The 18353-nt window shown below is 37.7% G+C and overlaps 2 protein-coding genes across 2 annotated transcripts in view; both read right to left on the reverse strand.

Annotated features, from left to right (window-relative positions):
• Positions 1-18353, reverse strand: part of b4galnt1a (beta-1,4-N-acetyl-galactosaminyl transferase 1a) — a 183509-nt gene that overhangs the window by 38753 nt on the left and 126403 nt on the right. The gene's annotated exons all lie outside the window — the stretch shown is intronic.
• tac3a (tachykinin precursor 3a) lies at positions 350-3024 on the reverse strand. The gene is made up of 7 exons (XM_051880463.1): positions 2841-3024; positions 2449-2567; positions 2264-2363; positions 2122-2151; positions 1986-2039; positions 713-785; positions 350-530 (listed from the first exon to the last, which is right to left on the reverse strand). Exons 2-7 carry the CDS (start codon positions 2551-2553, stop codon positions 512-514), a joined length of 381 nt encoding a protein of 126 aa, XP_051736423.1. The 5' UTR covers positions 2554-2567; positions 2841-3024; the 3' UTR covers positions 350-511.

The following is an 18353-nucleotide window of genomic DNA, read 5'->3' on the forward strand; positions in this document are numbered from 1 at the left end:
TCTTTAGTAGGATTAAGCTGACACCAAGTTATAATACATATAGGTTTGGTATATATAATTATATATGCAGTTGGCAGTGAGAAAGCCTGTGTTTTGGCAAATGTAGCAAATTATTGTTGTGTACATTTTTTTGCTTGGTCGAAGTCACTACATTTTATGCGTTACTGAACGTTTAAGTAATAAAACATTGTGAGATCATAGATAGTATTTTTATTTACAAAAATCATGTTTTATACATTTGACATCAAAAATAACTTCTCGAAATGCAGGGGATTTAAGTGGAGATTTAAATGTGATCATATATAATGTAGGTAAATGTATAATTTGCAGTACAATGAAACAAATCACACCATAGGAAATCATGTTTATTTGATTCATTTTATATAAATATTTTCTTTTGCTCTATTACTTTTGTAAAATAAATGATTTTGCTCCACAGAAATGTCTTGAAAAGAAGCTGTCATGACAGGGTGGTACAGACGATTCACCGGATATGAAATAATTCATTTGCCTATAACCCACGACGAAATCTGAGAAAATTGAGAAAAAAAAAAAAAATCACAAATTACAGCAAAGAAGATATATATTTACAAGAAAAAGCAAAATAGTGTAGACATGCAATAAGAACAAATGCTGTGGCGTTAGAAAGATACATGTTGTAATATCATCAGAATGCCTGCAGGTGTCAGAACAGCCTCACTGAATTACTCACCTCAGTTTGCATTTGTTGAAGAAAATGCCTCTGCTTGTTTCTGGATAATCTTTCCTCCATGGACGCCCAGTTTCTGTCAACACAAATACAGTAAGTCTGATGAGAGGATTGATAGATAGACTGATGAATTTCTGACAGCGTTAACGACAATATTTGGCTACTTTGTGGTATGTCTAAAGACACAATGTTTGCAAATTTGTGATTTAAACTAATGTCATATGAACAACCAATCAGATACTGTTTTGAGTTGCACGAGCCCTAAATACACACACTTTGCTTCATTTCGAGGACTTCGCTTAAACTACTATAAACAATGTTTAGTGAGTCATGTATTGGTAATATAAGTTATGTTTAACGTGAGAGTTTTATCTTATAGGCTACTATAATACTATATATTGTTAATCCCGAGATTCTTCTTGTCATAAATACATAGATCTGGATTAAATTTTCGAGTGCCCTAATGGTCTGGTAGTAAAACTTTTGTTAAAGTGATAGTTCACCCAAAAATGAAAATTCAGTCATCATTTACTCACCCTCAGGTTGTTCCAAACCTGTATAAATTTCTTTGTTCTGTTGAACACAAAGGAAGATATTTTGAAGAATGTGGGAAACTGAACAGTTTTGGGGCACCATTGACTTTTTTTTTCCTATATGGAAGTCAATGGTGCCCCAAAGTGGCCTGATTACAAACTTTCATCAAAATATCTTCTTTTATGTTCAGCAGAACAAAGAAATTTATACAGGTTTGGAACAACTTGAGGATGAGTAAATGATGACAGAATTTTCATTTTTGGGTGAACTGTCACTTTAAGACTGTCAAAAGTTCTGGGTTCTAATTTTTTTCTTCTCATTAAAACCAAAGATGTTCCCCTTATTGCTTGGAAATAAGGGATACGTTTGTGTGCATTTTGTTTTGTGATTTCACCGGAACAAATAGAGTCTCCGCAATGGCACAAAAATAAGATTGAAGCTCTCGTCTGTGTAAAGACTGCACAAGCCACAAGAGAACACTGTTGCCTGATAACAGTGGCAACGAACACATTCCAACGCCTCTTATTTAACAGACGAACTAAATGAATACTCTGCTAGTCAACTAGAGATATTTCATTTGTATTAGGTAGCTCACACCCGAGCCGCGAGATGTTACAAAAAGTGATGGAGACAAGATCGAACCTGGCAAAAAGTGGTGGGAACATGTCCAACCCCCAAATTACGCCTCTGACTAAAGCCGTTTTACACAAACGTCAGTGAATTGAAGAGAAAAAAACGTTACCAGGGTCAGCGCTTCGTCGACCCATGAGTCCAACAAAGATATCGTGCATTTCCCCTGAAAGATAACATATATTCAGTTTTCTTAGAACATTAGAGATATTTTCTGAAAGCACAAAAAGAACACCAAAATGTCTTACTTTTACGTTGGGGTGGTATATCATCTGTGTCTGCAAAAAATAATAACATTCGTACAAACATTTGAAACACGTCTCAAAGGTTTAAAATAAAGAGAAACTTAATACAAAAAAAAAAAGAAAAGAAAAGAAGATGTTCACTCACCGGCGTTTCTGCGCCCCATCAATCCGACGAAACTGTCATAATCTATGTCATTATACCTCTTCAGCAAGTTATGAGCCGACAGCCGAAAACTTGGACTCTCCTGTGCATGAAATTACATTTTTATTATAAAACTCGGGTAAACCTATATGTTTATAGCTATTAGATGATCATTATCTGCCTCTTACATTTGAATCTGATCTTTCAGACTCTTGAGACTGCTGACAGCTCGATTCACTCCATCGGGTTTCCAGCACCAAAACCAAGAACAGTAAAACTAGTCCACGGTACATCTTTACAGATCAGTCTGAGGGGAAAATATGATAAGATGCTACATTTCACAGCGTCATTTTCTTTGCTAAAATTAAAATATAAAGTTTCCCCTCTCCAATTGCAGCCGTTCTTGATTGCTTTAATCAGTTTAACTTAACACTAAACCATCAGGAGGGAAAACCTTTGTTAAATAGATTTAAAAAAAATATATTATTACAAATAATAATAAAAACTAATACAATAATGTAAAATTGTGATTTGAAATAGGTAACATTTTAAAGAACATTTTACAGGTATTGGTACTTACCTGAGCTGAGGATAATGGTCTGTAGAAACAGCTGAGTTACAGTTTCTGATCAAGGACTTAAATCCTTTTGTGATGGACTATCAGACAAGAGACACAGAGACAGGGATTCTCTCCTGTCTGATTGTTAAATGATAGCAACATGTGCGTAAGTCCAATCAGATGTCGCAGTGTAGGTGTGGTTTAAGGGTTTGTATTCTGCATCAGCAATGACCATGCAATTGAGATCCTGACATCAGAGGCGTGAGACATTCCTTAAAAGGACAAACCATATACTCTTTTGTCAAACCCCTATCATCAATAACTCAGATTTGAAATCTTGCAACTCATATCTGTAACTTTGCCAGATTTTTTCCCCCATTCAAGGTTACCGAGTACCATCCTTGAAGGAAACCTCTCCCGCATGTGCGGGCCAAACTCAAGCATTTGCGTGAGAGCACATCTAAATGTCATGTTTGTTGGCTCATTAAGATTATGCTGATATCTATCCGAATGCTACTTTTCTCTGCTAAGTAGGGCCTTATTGTCGTATTTTCCTCCTGACTGCCTAATTGGTGCTGTCACTGGCGGGAATGTAATCTCTCAAGGAAGCAATTACACAGATGGAGTGGTGGATGATGAGAACGGTGTCTCACGGACTCTATGGACATCTTGAGGGGGCATCTAACTGGCCTGGCGACATGCAGGGTTGATTAGTGGGAACATCCATTAGTTGCTGCCCACACTCATGCAAAGGGCAGCTGTACTTTGAAGTTCCTTCTGGAGAACAGATTTGATCAGTTCAAGCCAATGTTAGCAACAGCCCAGGTAGCACTAATCCACTTTCACATCAACGTAATAAAACTCCAGCACATTCGTCTGCGTCATTATAATAATTTTCATCATTGTTGTCGACTTGATTATTTTTGTCATCATCATCTCTGATGTTATCTGAATGAAAACTTTGGCATGTTGACCTTGTTGAGTGTGGAGAATGTGCACTATTAAAACCGTGCCTTTTAAATTCCAACTTAATATACACGTTTAAACGTTCAAACATTGTATATTACATTGAATGTAACAAATTCAGAATGAAATTCAGAGTAATTCATGGATTAAGTGTGTGTGTGTGTGTCCAAATAGAATATTCTACCTATATTTTCCTCTGGTGATTATCACAAGTAGCACGTTTTTAGTGAATGAATGTCGGCTGTAACTCAAACAGTGCATGGCGCTAGAAATGTCATGTGTCATGGGTTCAAGCAAAGACTATAGATATAGAATAACAGTTCACTCCTATTAGTTATGAATGGAAGAAACTTCAACGTGCAATATGGCGAAATACGTCCTGCCATCTAAGTAAAAGAGCCAATCATAGAAACCTGAGACTCTCGCTTAGGACTGCACATGCGCATTGGCTCGTATAGCCTGAAAAATAAGCTTTTTAACGCTATTTGAGCATAAGAAACAACATTTATGGGACAGTTCATGTCAGATTTTGTTGCTGAATTGAAATATGTTATTTAATTGTCAGTTTGCCAAGCAGAGATTTCAGGATTCCCCCATTCAAATAGGTCTTCCGCTGCATCAGAAATTGAATACTTCTCTCAGAGTAGTATGTCCGAATTCATAGTATTCGAAAAACGGTACAGGGATTACTTACTACTTCTGTTGAGATTCTGAAGTGCGCATACGATGGACACTTTACTATCCCATGAGGCCATGGGAGAGGATTTATTAATGGAGTTGAATGGACATGACTGACGATGGTAGGTCATTTGACAGTAACAACATGGCGGATGTAGTACGTCCGAATTCATTTATACTACACGCATTCGTACTGTATAGAACATACTTTTTCAGTAAATTTAAATTCAAATGTATTACCTGCTCAACAGTACACGATTTCGGACGCAGCTTTGGTCTTGGATGCCCGAAATAGCTGCCCAGAGGTGTTGCAAATATGGCCGCAGAGTTTGCTTGAAAGGGACTTTGGTTCGAATCCCAAGGATTGAAAATGAATGTATAGCTTGAATGCAATTTGTTTTGGATAAAAGCTTCCAAATGCATAAATACACCTTGAGAATGTTGACACAAATGGTTGTGACATTAAAGACTGAATTATTAATTTTCATACTTTGTCTTTAAACAATGTCTGAGGACATTTACATTATGCAACAGATGCTTTTATCCACATCAACTTAGAGGAACAAAAACAATTCGTCAAAGAGTCAACAGTATTCATATTATACGATGCATACAAATACAATGTTTATTGGACAACTACATTAGGAAGCACTCTAGAAAAGAGGAGAAATGCAGAATTTTTTTTGTATGTGTGCACTTGGATGGGTGAAATGCAGAGCAAAAATTCTGAGTATGAGACACAATACTTGGCCACACATCACGTCACTTTCACGTCACTATACAGAAAAGCTCTGTATTAAATGAGACATGAAAATGCATAATATTTTTCTAGTGTTGATAGGGGAGAATAAATATCTGGATGCAAATTACTTTGCAAATAGAGAGCACATTATAAATGATAGTCAAGAACAACTGTTGTTTGGGAGTATGGCAAAAATATGTTGAGAGTAATGTTCTAAATATAAATAACGTTCAGAGCCCATATTTTTAAATTCCACATTCTGTTTGTTCTTGCTTGAAGCTTATAAAGCATTTCAACAAACAATGTAGCCAGTACTCTACACGCAGCAGGCCAGTTATTTCTCACTGCAAGGGATGTTGGTGAATACGCTGTACCTCTACTATGCAAACCATGTGTGTTTCATAATGCTTTTGATGCAGATGTTTGGACTTCATCACTGGCTGTGTTGATCCACAGGAGACAGTCACTGCCAATGTTCTATGCAGGCCGAACTATGACTTGCGGGGACATGTCGCCTACAACAAAGGGCAGGTCGGAGTTCCAAATGGCTGGTTTTCCCAAAGGTTAGCGGATTAGCATTCTGATGTTTTAGTAATGAGTCCCAACCCATATATGTCTCTTCCTGCTCTGCATGGATCTCGCAGCAGGTCAGATTAAGGATATGTGGATGGATGGGAGACAGATCTAACAGCAGTAGGGGAAGAAAAAGTAATTAATTGCATTCTTCCATAATTAATGACTTCTTCTTTCCCTTAATCACAGAGCCACATCCTGGGAGTATCAATGAGAACACCATAGGGCTGTTTATTTGGAGCATGCTAGGGTGGAGGGACCCTGCCGCTGAGAGGATGACGACAGGAAGAGGATGCCTTAGTGGTAAACTCATGACAATGTTGCTATCAGCATTAGATATCATTTAGTGCACTCAAAACGTGAGAGGGAGCCATATACTGCTGCCGAGGAAGAGTTTACTGCAATTATCTCTGGTTGTCATCTAAAGTATATGTTTACCGAAGGATGCGCATGGGAAAACGTGAATCAGTGCAGCTAAAATCAGTCCTGATGTTCATTTTTCTATTGATTTCCTGTGAGAGAGAACTGCTTTTTTGCTTAATGTGAAATGAAGTAGTTGCATTTTGTGGCAGGTGGTGTTTGAAAATCATCTTATCCGTCCCTGCTATTGACATGAGCCCTTCACACTTTTTGTACAGCATGAGTTGTTTGTTTTAACTCTTTAGTAATGGCTCACAGTGAACGAAGCTTGCGCTACTAAGAAATCAGGTAGCCACAAAAGTTTATTCCCTATACTGCACCTAGAGACATCTTCCTCAGGGTCACTTTCTTTTCAAAAGTTCTGGTTTTTCTGTTTGGTCACTGTCGAGGGTTTTGCATAACTTCCAGGATTTTTCTTGTGTAATTGTGTCCATGATGTTGTGTTTGTCCGTGCATGGAGAAAGAAGTAAATGAGATTTGACACATGATGGAATAATTACTGACAAGTCAGATAGCTGGTCGCAGCCATGCTCAGGAACAGCAGGGTGTTGGCAACAGCTTTGTGCAGATTGAGGACAAATACAGCTACAAAGATCCATAGGATGTTAAGTGGAGACCAGAAGAGAGACTGATAAGGACTAATTCAAAGGCTGGTCAGTAATCATGTCATTAATAGTATTATTACTGTTGGAATTGCTTTGTTATTATTCTCCGAAATGAATCGCATTCTTCAGGGCCTAAACATGCTCGAAAACTCATGAAACTTTGCACAGGTGTCAGAAGTGGTGAAAATGTACGTCTGATATGGGTTACAGAATTAGGTGTGGCAAAATGGCTCGATAGCGCCACCTACAATATTTCAACAAAGCGCCCCTCACTACATTTCACGTACAGGTATGAAATTCAGTAAACATGTAACACCCCGATACCTACAAAAAAATCTACTGCCATATTTCTCCTATATTTACCCGCTTAAATGCATGTCGCCCACTGTTCACTGTTTTCCTAAGGCCACCGGGTGCGAGGGCCCTTTCAATGCTGCTTGCAGCTATAATTAGGGCCCGAGCACCGATGGTGTGAGGACCTTATTGTAATTGCTCAGTCAATTCTTCTTCTTCTTTGAAATGAATCACATTTTTGAGGGCCTAAACATGCTCGAAAACTCATGAAGCTTTGCACATGTCAGAAGTGGTGAAAATTTACATCTGATATGGGTTACAGAATTAGGTGTGGCAAAATGGCTCGATAGCGCCACCGACAAAATTTCAATTAAGCGCATTTTGCTCTATGTTTCACGTTCAAATATGAAATTCAGTAGACAGATGTAACAGCCCAATACCTGCAAAAAAGTCCCTTGGTGCAAAATCTGAAAACCCAACAGGAAGTGAGATATTTTGAATTTTCTCTGCAAAGTTTTTGCAGTTTTTGCAATTTCCAGATATTGTACTTTAACAAACTCCTCCTAGAGCTTTAATCAGATCAACATCATATTTGGTCAGTCTAATCTAAAGGCCTTTGCGATGTTAAATTGTGAAGATCTAGAGTTTTTGCTGAAGGGAGTGTCCGTGGTGGCCTGAAAAATTCGATGTTTTGCCATGAAACAGGAAGTTGTTCTCGGGCATACAATGTCTGATCAGCCCCAAACTTCACATGTTTTATTAGAGTCCTGGCCTGAAGACATCTACATGGCAATATTCAGTTATAGTAATAGCGCCACCTGTGGGCAACAGGAAATGAAATGTTTTACACTGTGATTAACTCCTCATAGAGATTTAACCAGAACAACATCATATGTCGTCAGTCTAATTTTAAGGCCTTAGCGATGTGAAATTGCAAAAATCTTGAATTTTCACTGAAGGGCGTGTCCGTGGCAGCCTGACAAAGTCTGATGTTTCGCCATGAAACAGGAAGTTGTAGTAACTCAGGCGTACAATGTCCCCAATCTGCCCCAAACTTCACGTTTGATAATAGTCCTGGTCTAAAGACATCTACATGGCAATATTCAGTAATAGTCAAAGCGCCACCTGTTGGCAGCAGGAAGTGTGGCACGTCGAAATATCAGTATAAATGGGTTTTTATACATATATACAAACATATATATCTGCTTTTATATTCTATAATGAGGGTCTCTTATATTCTATCATCATATTCATCATATTTGTGGGTCCTTGGCATGAAAAAGTTTGAAAACTCTTGATCTAGTATGACGCTATGAGCTGTAAACATCCCCTTACGCCAGCACCGTTCCTTCGATTGCCTCCCTGCAGCCAGGCTCCCGACTGGATCGGGCGTAAGAGAGGCAGGGGGCAAAAACGAACAGGGTCTGCAGCATGTGATGAAGCAAACCTGTTAATAAGTTAATACCGCCTCACCAACTGCTGTTAAATGTCAAGCATGACTCTCGTTTTCTTTCCTCGTGTATGCACAGTGGTGTGCTTGGAGTTGAGTCTTGAGTAATTTCTTAAAAATTTATTAAAATGAATTTAAGCAATTTAAACTTTTTTGTGGTTGTTCCATGCTGAAAAATACAGCATTGCTGGTCACCAGCATAAGGTATGATTTGCACGCTAAGACCAGCACGGGATGATGGTTGCTGGTTTGCTGGAAAGACCCAGGCCGGTCCCCTGCATCGGAAGTGGGAGTGCAGATGGACCAGCTACATTAGCACAGTTTTGCTTGAGTACACTAGCTATATCTGCACTATACCAACTTTCAGTCTACTTTTTATATACTTCTCAGAAATATACTTTATGTAGTCCTCAGAAATATATTTAAAAAATATACTTGACTTATACTGACAGTATATTTGGCCTGTACTAAATCTTTTGATCGAGATATACTTAAAAGTATAATTAAGTATACTTGGCTTATTTGTGTTTAATCTTTGATTGAGTGGCCTCCCTTACGAAAAAGAAGTATACTTAAAGTTAATTTTATGAGGTATACTTAAGTAATGTTCAAGTATATTTTAAGTATACTTTATGTAGTAAGTATACTAATATCAGTGTACTAGTAGTAAACTTGTAAGTGTACTATTTCAGTACTGCTGATCACGATGATTGCATTATTTTTCATTTGCGTGAGCAATCTTCTATCACTTGTTTCAGCTTCTTCTTCTCCTGTGTTTTGATCTGAAGATTCTGTACTCTTTCTGAAGATGTGTAACAGTGCCAATAGCAGTATTGAAATAGTACACTTAGAAGTTTACTACTAGTACATTTATATTAGTATACTTAATACATAAAGTATACTTGAACATTACTTAAGTATACTTCATAAAATGAACTTGAAGTATACTTCTTTTTTGTAGCCTGGACAAATGTGGAATTCATGCTGGTTTATGCTGGATTTTTCAGGCTCGCCTTACATCTTACGATAAAATGCTGTCGAATCTGCACTGCAGCTGTTAAAGACTTTTTTACATAAGTGGTCTGAATCAACCGCAGCCTCCATAAAATTGAAAAAAATGACTGTTGCAAATAAAGCAACATTATGACCTCCAGGTATATGTGCAGATCACGTCTATAATGTAGCAAATTACGGAGGCAGGAGGCTGTTGTTCCTCGCCTCTGCTGTGTTGGCAGGGGCTGCGGAAGGCCACGAAACCCCTATCTCTGCAACTTTATATTAGACTTTTCACATTACAGTTCAAAGCCTTGCGTCTATTAAAGCATAAGAATGGACTTCAGCTCAAGGACAGAATGACACTTATGCTGTCCTCTAGCTCACTTCTCCTCACAGGTTTGTTCTGGCTTTTATGGACAGAGGAGGAAAAGCAGCAAACTAGCTTGTTTCAGAAAGAGGGTGGAAGATGCAGGAGAGTGTCGCAGGAAGCTGATAAAACTCAAGAGTTATTAAAAGCCAGGCTGGAGGAGGGTCAGTGAAGTGGCGAGGCTTAGGGGAGCTAAATGTGAAGACAGGCTTCGGCGGGGCATCCAAGGGTTGATAGCCAATGAGACATTGGGGGTGGCTGCGTGTGTAAGGGACGTGTCTGACAGTGAGGTGAGCTCAATGTAGCTCAGAATCCCCCGCTGCTCGTGTCACCCAGAGGCGACACAACAGAGCCAGAAATAAAACGGACAAGAGGAAGCCCAGTCCTTTCCCCTGCATGCATGTGTAACCTCACACACGCATTACACTAATTTGATTGATTAGCTGGAATAACTTGTGAGACTTAGTCATATCTTCTTTCGAACTGCTTCTACAGGACCTGCTACAAAGGTCTTCGGCTGTAAACTGTTATCTCACTTTTTTTTTTTTACACCGGCTTTCAAGATTTTATGGTCATCTAAATGTTAATTTAAGTCTGATTGCGTCCTCTTATCGAAAGAGTTGAATGTTCTGCACTTAGAGACATTTAGGGTTGTTAGGCAGCGTGTCGTGTCGTTAAGGCACATCTCCCATCTGCTGCATACATATCTCCTCATCAGAGGTTTGCCACAGTGTTTCACAGAACAAAAGGATTCAGTATTTGCACTTAAGTGGAAATGCAATCATGCGTTTTCATTTGACCCGTCAAAATGCTGAGACTGTAGTCACAAAAAACTATGTCGTGATAGCAGCATATGATGAGCAGAGTTTATGGACATTTGACTCTTTGGTAATCAGAGTGTCTCACTCTGTTCGAGCTGTACTTTTCCATTCTTATTTGTGTGAGAAAATGAGTATTCTCTCAAAAGATATTTATAGATTGGCTCATAATTAATAATAATTATTATTTACCTTTTTCAGCTGTTGCCAATGTTCTTTAAAATTAGACTTATTTATTAAGTCAGAACAAAAAAGTTCTGTAATGGTAAGCTGGTGATTATTGTGGTAATCTGGTAGTTATTGTCCCAAAACTATATCACAATCCAAAACTAGAGACACGAGTCACATTATTTTGCACTGATCTATCATACTGGTTTTTGATGGCAGTGCCCTTTTCATTGGTCTGTAATTAACGTATTTAGGTGTTGATTAGAGCAGCAGGGACAGGCTCGGTGACAGTGATTGTCACAGTAAACAGGTCCTGTGTATTGAGCTCCTCTCTTTCACAGAATCCAGGCGTCACATGGGTGCAGTACTCTATAAATACATCAGACGTGGATGAGAATGAGAGATGAGAATGTTCTAATGTGTAATAGATGAGCCCAAACTTTTTGATGTGCATGTAAAGTTTGGAAGTTTAGTTTTAAAAGGAGCATTCTCCCTGTGTCTAAACACGCCTTCCATACTATATAGTAGGCGAAAAAACAGTATGTGAGCCGAGTAGTATTTTCAAATGAATAGTATTCATAAAACAGTAGGTGAAAAGTACCTGAATGACCTACTACTTCTGGCCAGATTCTGAAGTGCACATCCACTGGACACTTTATCCCATGATGCCATGGGAGAGAGGATTTGTGAATGTCAGTGAAGCGACGCAACTGATGCCATAGGTGACAGTGACAACATGGCAGATGTAGTACGTCTGAATTTCATTCATTCACCACTACCCATATACTTTGAGGATGTTTTCTCGAACCAAAAAGTTTTCATTTTCTGAAAACTCAGTGAAATGTTTAGTTTTATGTTATTAACCCTTGTGTATTGTTCAAATTCACGACCCTTTCGTTATGTTTGGGATGAAAACATCCACTAAATTAAACTGCTGTAAAAATGTATCAGTTAAATTTTTTTTTTTTTTTTTTTGCACAAATCTGTTAATCAATCTCGGTCCTGATCAAAACTACTAAATGTTTAAAAAAAATCCAGGATTTTTACTCTTTTATTGCCAAGTTTATAAATGATGTCACTGATATGGGGAAAAAACAAACAAAATGACTTATTTTCAATAATAATTTTGATTGTGGACTGGATATTTTTTTACCTTTTATCACAGTCTTGGACATGTGAAAGATTAGTAACAACATTGGCTTTGATGCATTGTTAGTTTTTGTGCAGCATCAGATTTTAATTTTTTCTCCCTCATTTACTGTTCGTGGCTGTTTTTGCCCCATTGACTTCCATTATAACGACATTTTTTGATTGCAAAGCCATGACACCATATAATCAAGCATTCTTGATTGTTGGTGGTTTTCCCTGTTGGGAAGAGGTAAAATTTGTAATTTTTACAGTTGATCACCAGGTGGCACCATTAACCCTTTAGATAGGCCTGTGCAAGAAAAGTGTTTTTAATGCAAAAAGTGCATTAAAGTCTACATAAAACGGAAGTTGCATTCATCTTTTCTTCCCTATTGTGACATATCCGAGTGAAACGAATCAGAATCAGAATCAGAGAAAAAAGCAGGGCAGGAATGGACTAGTTGCATGTGGCCGCCATTTTGGATTTTCAATCAGCGAGTGTACACATATACACTTCCGGTTTCGCTTTAAGCCGGTGCAGAGTGCCGAGTGCAGAGAAAGCCGAAAATGATCTCTTATAGTTGTTTATAGAATCTGTTATATCACTTAAAAACAACTAAGATATATAGTACAATCACACGAGCCAATGGCATTTAAATGCAGGCATGGGTTAGTTAGATTAACAAACTCACGGTACGTACACATATACAATGACAATAATGCCTGTAAATATACAACTACGATTAGAGTTGTCTGCATAAAATGCCTTGTGAACATTCACACGTTTGCCCTGTGATACATTTATTTCCATAAATACTATTTTCTCAATTCTGCGCATATATTTTCACTTACCTACATCAATTGCTCCATCAGTATGATCACTACATATTTACGATTTGAAAAGATTGCGATTAATTTACATTTTTAACTGTAGCACAAACAGTTTAATATAGGTAAGTGTTTTCTTTTTTACCCGTAGTAAAATGTAATGAGACAGATAATGATGTATGCAACAGATGTTTTTTACTCGTCTCACTTGAACTAAATAAATGCAGTAATTAATAGAAATGCACAGGGGAAATACACTGAAAATTATGCATTTAAATTACATTGGCTACTGAATAATAGGCCTACAGTTAGTGATAATAATGTTACCAAATAAAGCTACTTAAGCATACACTGAGTCCATATCATATTCCCATGTTTATTTATCTCTGATGAGGACTGATACTTCAGTTGACAATAGCAAACATTAGATCTTCATGAAGGTCGAGTGTTGTTCCACGCAGAAAGAGAAGGCAGTTTTTGAGCCATTTAGTCCCCCAGCTGTCAGAACAAAATCAGGAGATATATATTACATACTTGAGTGTTTTGTATGGAGAAAGAGATCCCTGTGGATCACCGCTGAGCCGGAACCGCATAACCAACAGGAGAAAGATTGAAAGTCAAAGATTGCGTATCTCGTTGAATTTCCACACAGAGGTAACGTTACACAATAATATAACAAGGATGTTTTCTTTCGTCTCTGATAGACCACCATCTTCTCTTTAATTAATAAGTATATATTATATCTAGTGAACAAGACTAGTTTCATATTTAAGTTTCTTCTTGCACCAAATGCAAGCGTCGCTAAGACCAGAAGGGCACGAGCGGAAGTAACCATGCGCACAGTCGCATCGCCGCAGCTCACCGGCGCCATCTTGTGCACCTAGTCCATTGTTTTTTCCCATTTGGAATTGTCAAAAACTGAAATTATTTGATAGGGACCGTCAAACACCAAGAAGGATTTTGTCCAAACAACACAGAACTACTTCAGCAAAGTGACAGTAAACGTCGATATTCACCTTGAAAACCTTGTTTCCATAAAAGCCGAACTTCACAAAGTCAACTTCCATGAAAGAGTTGCAATTGCTAAAACGTTAATGACAGACACCAATGATAAATGTGAAAATGATGGTGTCATGATCATAAAACCTGGACAGTTGAAGCACTAACACCGTGTCCTAAGACGCGACGCGACGCCGCGATAAAAGGTTTCTTTTTCATGTTAATCTGAGTTTTTGTCCTAACCAGCCGCGACGGCGACACGCGAATATTCTATTTTAGAAACGGTTTCTATTCCTCCGCGACGTCGCGGCTGAAACAGCAACACAAAGTATGGCAATGATAATATCAGGCACTGTTTATGTGCTTTATTTAATGTTAAAAGCGTCTAACGTGAGTTTGAATATCATTCTGTGTTCCCAGCTTTTTAGCTGTAATGAAAACAACACTGGCTAATTCACCTCAGATCTTCAAAAAATAAATAAATGGGCACAAGAACGTTCAAACTGTCAACCCACTGCGAACAAACAAGTGTATTCTATGACAAAGATTGGTTCAGTCACTCCGTATGTACTTTAAACAATGTTTAAATTGTGTAATATTTATGAATTTTACTATGTACTTACCCATTTCATTGTGTCTGCCGTGCTCTTGCCGAGAGAGCCCGCCCACACTGTCTTCTGATTGGCTGTGGTTTTTGATTGATTTTATCGCTTCTCATTTTCGCGTCGCGTCTAGTGTGGACAGTCAAATTGCTCATTGCTGGAATCTTATCGCATCGCGTCTGGTTAGTACGGAGCCCCGCACATGACATGCAAGAAAAAAAAATAAAATTGTGCGCATGATTTTTAATTCATTCCCTCGATTTACTAAATCGTGCGCACAATTTACTAATTCGTTCCCTCGATTTATAAATCATGATTTATAAATCGAGGGAACGAATTAGTAAATCGTGCGCACGATTTAGCCTACTATTTTTTCCTTGCATGTCATGTCCGGGGCTCCGTAGGTTAGGACACGGTGTAAGATGAAATTCAACATCTGCACTGGCTAGCTCAATCACCTGACTTCAACATTATCAAATTATTGTAGGCAGTTTTGGAGAGAAGAATCAGAAGGTGATTCCCCCCTCCAATATCCAATAAGTAATTAGCAATCCACTATTCAAAGAACATCTATTCTAAGAACATTGAAAGCTGTATTAAAGGCAAAAGGTGATAGAAGACCTTAATAAAGAAATATTGCCCTTTTCCCAGGTGTTCACATTATTTTGTCCAATACCTTTGTGTGTGTATAGCTAAAACTAGCTTATCCAGTAAATGCTAACATGCTAATTGGTAACACAATTTTTTGATTAGCATAGCAATTGCTAAAAGAGTATGGCTGATACATATGATCATGATGGTAACCTCCAAAAAAACCCAACATAACAGAAACTCTTCTAAATTAGCATCACAAAACATTAAACACTACTAATCATTAATCATTAACCACTTATCATTAATCTTGCACAAAATAACACTTAATTTCAGCATTTACTCTCCCTTTCGAGTGCCGTGGCAAAGCGTGCTGGGAAATAGAAATACCCAGCCCAGTTTCAGTTAAATTTAAGTTCCCCTAAATTAAAAAAAAAAAAAAAAAAAGTTAATTAAATTCAAAAAAAGAGAAACAATTCAGATTACTTAAAATGTGTCAGTTTCATGGACTCAGAAGAAAAAGAAAGTTCTAAATACTCACAAAAGTTAATTTGTTCGAACTAATTTGTGTAATTCAAGCTTTATCTGCTCAAACCAATTAATTATTTTGAGCGTTAGGGTTTACTCACTTTATTCACACAAAATCTTGCTTCTAGCTGTCTAAAATTTGCATTTGCATTGTATTGAAGAGAGCAGCTCGGACATTGTGCTAAACTTCTCTTTTTGTGTTTATCAGAAGAAAGAAAATCAAATGAGTTTAGAAGAACATAGGGTGAGTAAATGCTGAAAGAATTTTAATTTTGAGTGAACTACTCCTTTATGCTCTGAAAGCTTTTGTAATACTGGCATGTTGATTACCACAGGAAATAACTTTGACTTGTGCTTCAGGAATGCGCTTAGAATGGAAGAACACCGGGCTAATGTGTTGGAGGGTTTGAAAGCAGAAATGTGAAGCCTGTTTTTTTTTTTTTCTTCTTGAATCATGAATTTTTTAATTATTCGAATCTCATTCCAACACGTATAAAACTTTTACACATTTGCATTTTAGTGCTTACTGCTTGGGCCCATGTATCTCTGTTGTAAGTCCCTTAGTGCACGTAACAAAGTTTTTCGCTTACAATATGACAGGCAATTGAAGTTTTTGTTTGGAAACAGTCTTTCTTCTGTACAGCTAATGATGAAATTGTACACTTCACCTTTAAGAGGTTTCTATGCTATTATCCTGGAGTTCAATTTACACTTTTCATAGTCTTGTTCACTAAGTTTGCTTATAGCATTACCTATTGCTTGATTCTCAATTGCCAACTTTATTATTATTATTATTAAGGCTGCATTCTATTCAGAAATGATAATTCCTATGCCATGTTTCCTTCTTGCTCCACAGTGAGGGCTTTTGGAGCAGTGAAGTGTGAAGGAATCTATTTTAACAATCATTTAAAAAATGCATTTTTACGTCATCTTTCCTTGCCAAAGGAGCCGCTGTTACTGTTACACAATGGCTGGCATTAATGAACATCCGTTGATTAATAAATAAATAAACCTAATTTAATACACATGATTTGGCTGCACTAATAACCACTTTTAAAATGTAAACAAAAAGAGATTTTAAATTTTGAATGCATAATTAAAAAAAAAAAAATCATTATTTTATTTTAAAAACAAATATTGTAATATAGTCACCTACCACTTTATTAGGCACACCTTGCTAGTACAGTGTTAGACCCCACTCTTCTGCAGACCTCGGTTGTAACGAGGGGTTATTTGAGTTACTGTTACAATTTTATCTGCTCGAACCAGTCTGGCCCTCTCCTCTGACCAGTGGCATCAACAAGGCATTTTCACCCACAACTGCTGCTCACTGGATATTTTCTCTTTTTTGGACCATTCTCTGTAAACCCTAGCGATGGTTGTGTGTGAAAATCTCAGTAGATTTCTGAAATACTCAGACCAGCCCATGCCACGTTCAAAGTCACCTTTGTTCCCCATTCTGATGCTCAGTTTGAACTTCGGAAGACCATGTCTGCATGCCTAAATGCATTAAGTTTCTGCCATGTGATTGGTACCTCAGGGACGACGTGTTTTTGTAGGCCAACCCGGAAATTAGTGGTGCACGGGTTCCCTCAATCGAAAGCCTATGCATTTTTCCCATAGACTTCGCAAAAAATAAGCTCTGTGTTTAACAAAGGGTTATGGCACTTAGACGTTTTGTCTATCAAGATAATCTTTACAACTTAACACAACATTTATACATTTTGAAGCCTAAATAAAGTGGTCATATATATAAAGCTAACAGTAGGCTATAAACGGACTACAGCACACCATGGTCGCGGATCAACGTCACCACCACCAAGCTTCCTCAAACTTTATTAAAAAACAACTTTATTTAAAAACATGCTCGCTAATAATGATCTGCGCTGTGTATGAATACTTATCCACTTTTTCATGAGAAATGCTGTCCAAATGTCCTGTTTGTCACGAGACGTCTAAAGTCACCGCCAAAGGAAGTAGTCCCTTTTAGCAATTTGTTAGCAACCGCCGTTTTTAAGACACAATAAAGGTTTAAAAAAATCACAAGCGGGTTATAACTGGTGTGTTTTATGTCATAGATCAAAACGTGAAAATATTTAGAGGCTTTGTTAACCACAGACCTTATTTCAGGCGATTTAGCAAAAACCCATTCAAAAAACCCATAGACTTCGGGGCGATGGAACCGGAAGTCCTAAAATGCTAACTCGCTTCCGGATTTTGCCTACAAAAACACGTCATCCCTGAGGTACTCTATTGTGAGTGCATATGGTTTCATTTACACATTGATGCAGAGCATTTTGCGAGTTAAGTTCATTTTGAAGGGCACTTTGATGTTTTTATTTTTGAGCTCTTGAGTAGTGAAATATTCTTCAACATGGCTATCATAAATGTTATTCCTTCAAAGTCCCCTTTTCCATTTGAAACACGCTTGTGAAACACATCATGTGTTGCACAATATCTGATGTTCCACAATAGCCTGGTTGAGGAGTCCAAGTAATCCACTGAACCTCCCTTGTCTCATTAAACAGTTCTGTCAGATCTTGCTGAAATTAACACCTATATAAATATACTGACCTGTGTATTGTCCATGTAACCCATTAGATGTATAAATGTTTCAATGTCATAATGAAGGCAGCGTCCTTTGATACCAACTTGATTCAGGTCTATTGGTATATTAGGCTACTGATGAGTTTCATTAATCAGGTGATTAAATTTAAAAAAAAAATTCAGCTGTATTATATTTGCAAAGAGTGTTTCTTTTCTGTGGATGCTGAAACGGCC

This window comes from Ctenopharyngodon idella, chromosome 22 (assembly GCF_019924925.1).
Source record: "Ctenopharyngodon idella isolate HZGC_01 chromosome 22, HZGC01, whole genome shotgun sequence".
NCBI classification, from domain to species: Eukaryota; Metazoa; Chordata; class Actinopteri; order Cypriniformes; family Xenocyprididae; genus Ctenopharyngodon; species Ctenopharyngodon idella.

What these genes read in the sequence shown, in the direction of transcription:
- tac3a (XM_051880463.1), bottom strand. Translation starts at nt 2,553, where the DNA reads ATGTACCGTGGACTAGTTTTACTGTTCTTGGTTTTGGTGCTGGAAACC. An exon ending in GATGGGGCGCAGAAACGCCG is followed by an intron (nt 2,152 to 2,263) that starts GTGAGTGAACAT and finishes TATTTTTTGCAG; the next exon opens with ACACAGATGATATACCACCC. An exon ending in TATACCACCCCAACGTAAAA is followed by an intron (nt 2,040 to 2,121) that starts GTAAGACATTTT and finishes GTTATCTTTCAG; the next exon opens with GGGAAATGCACGATATCTTT.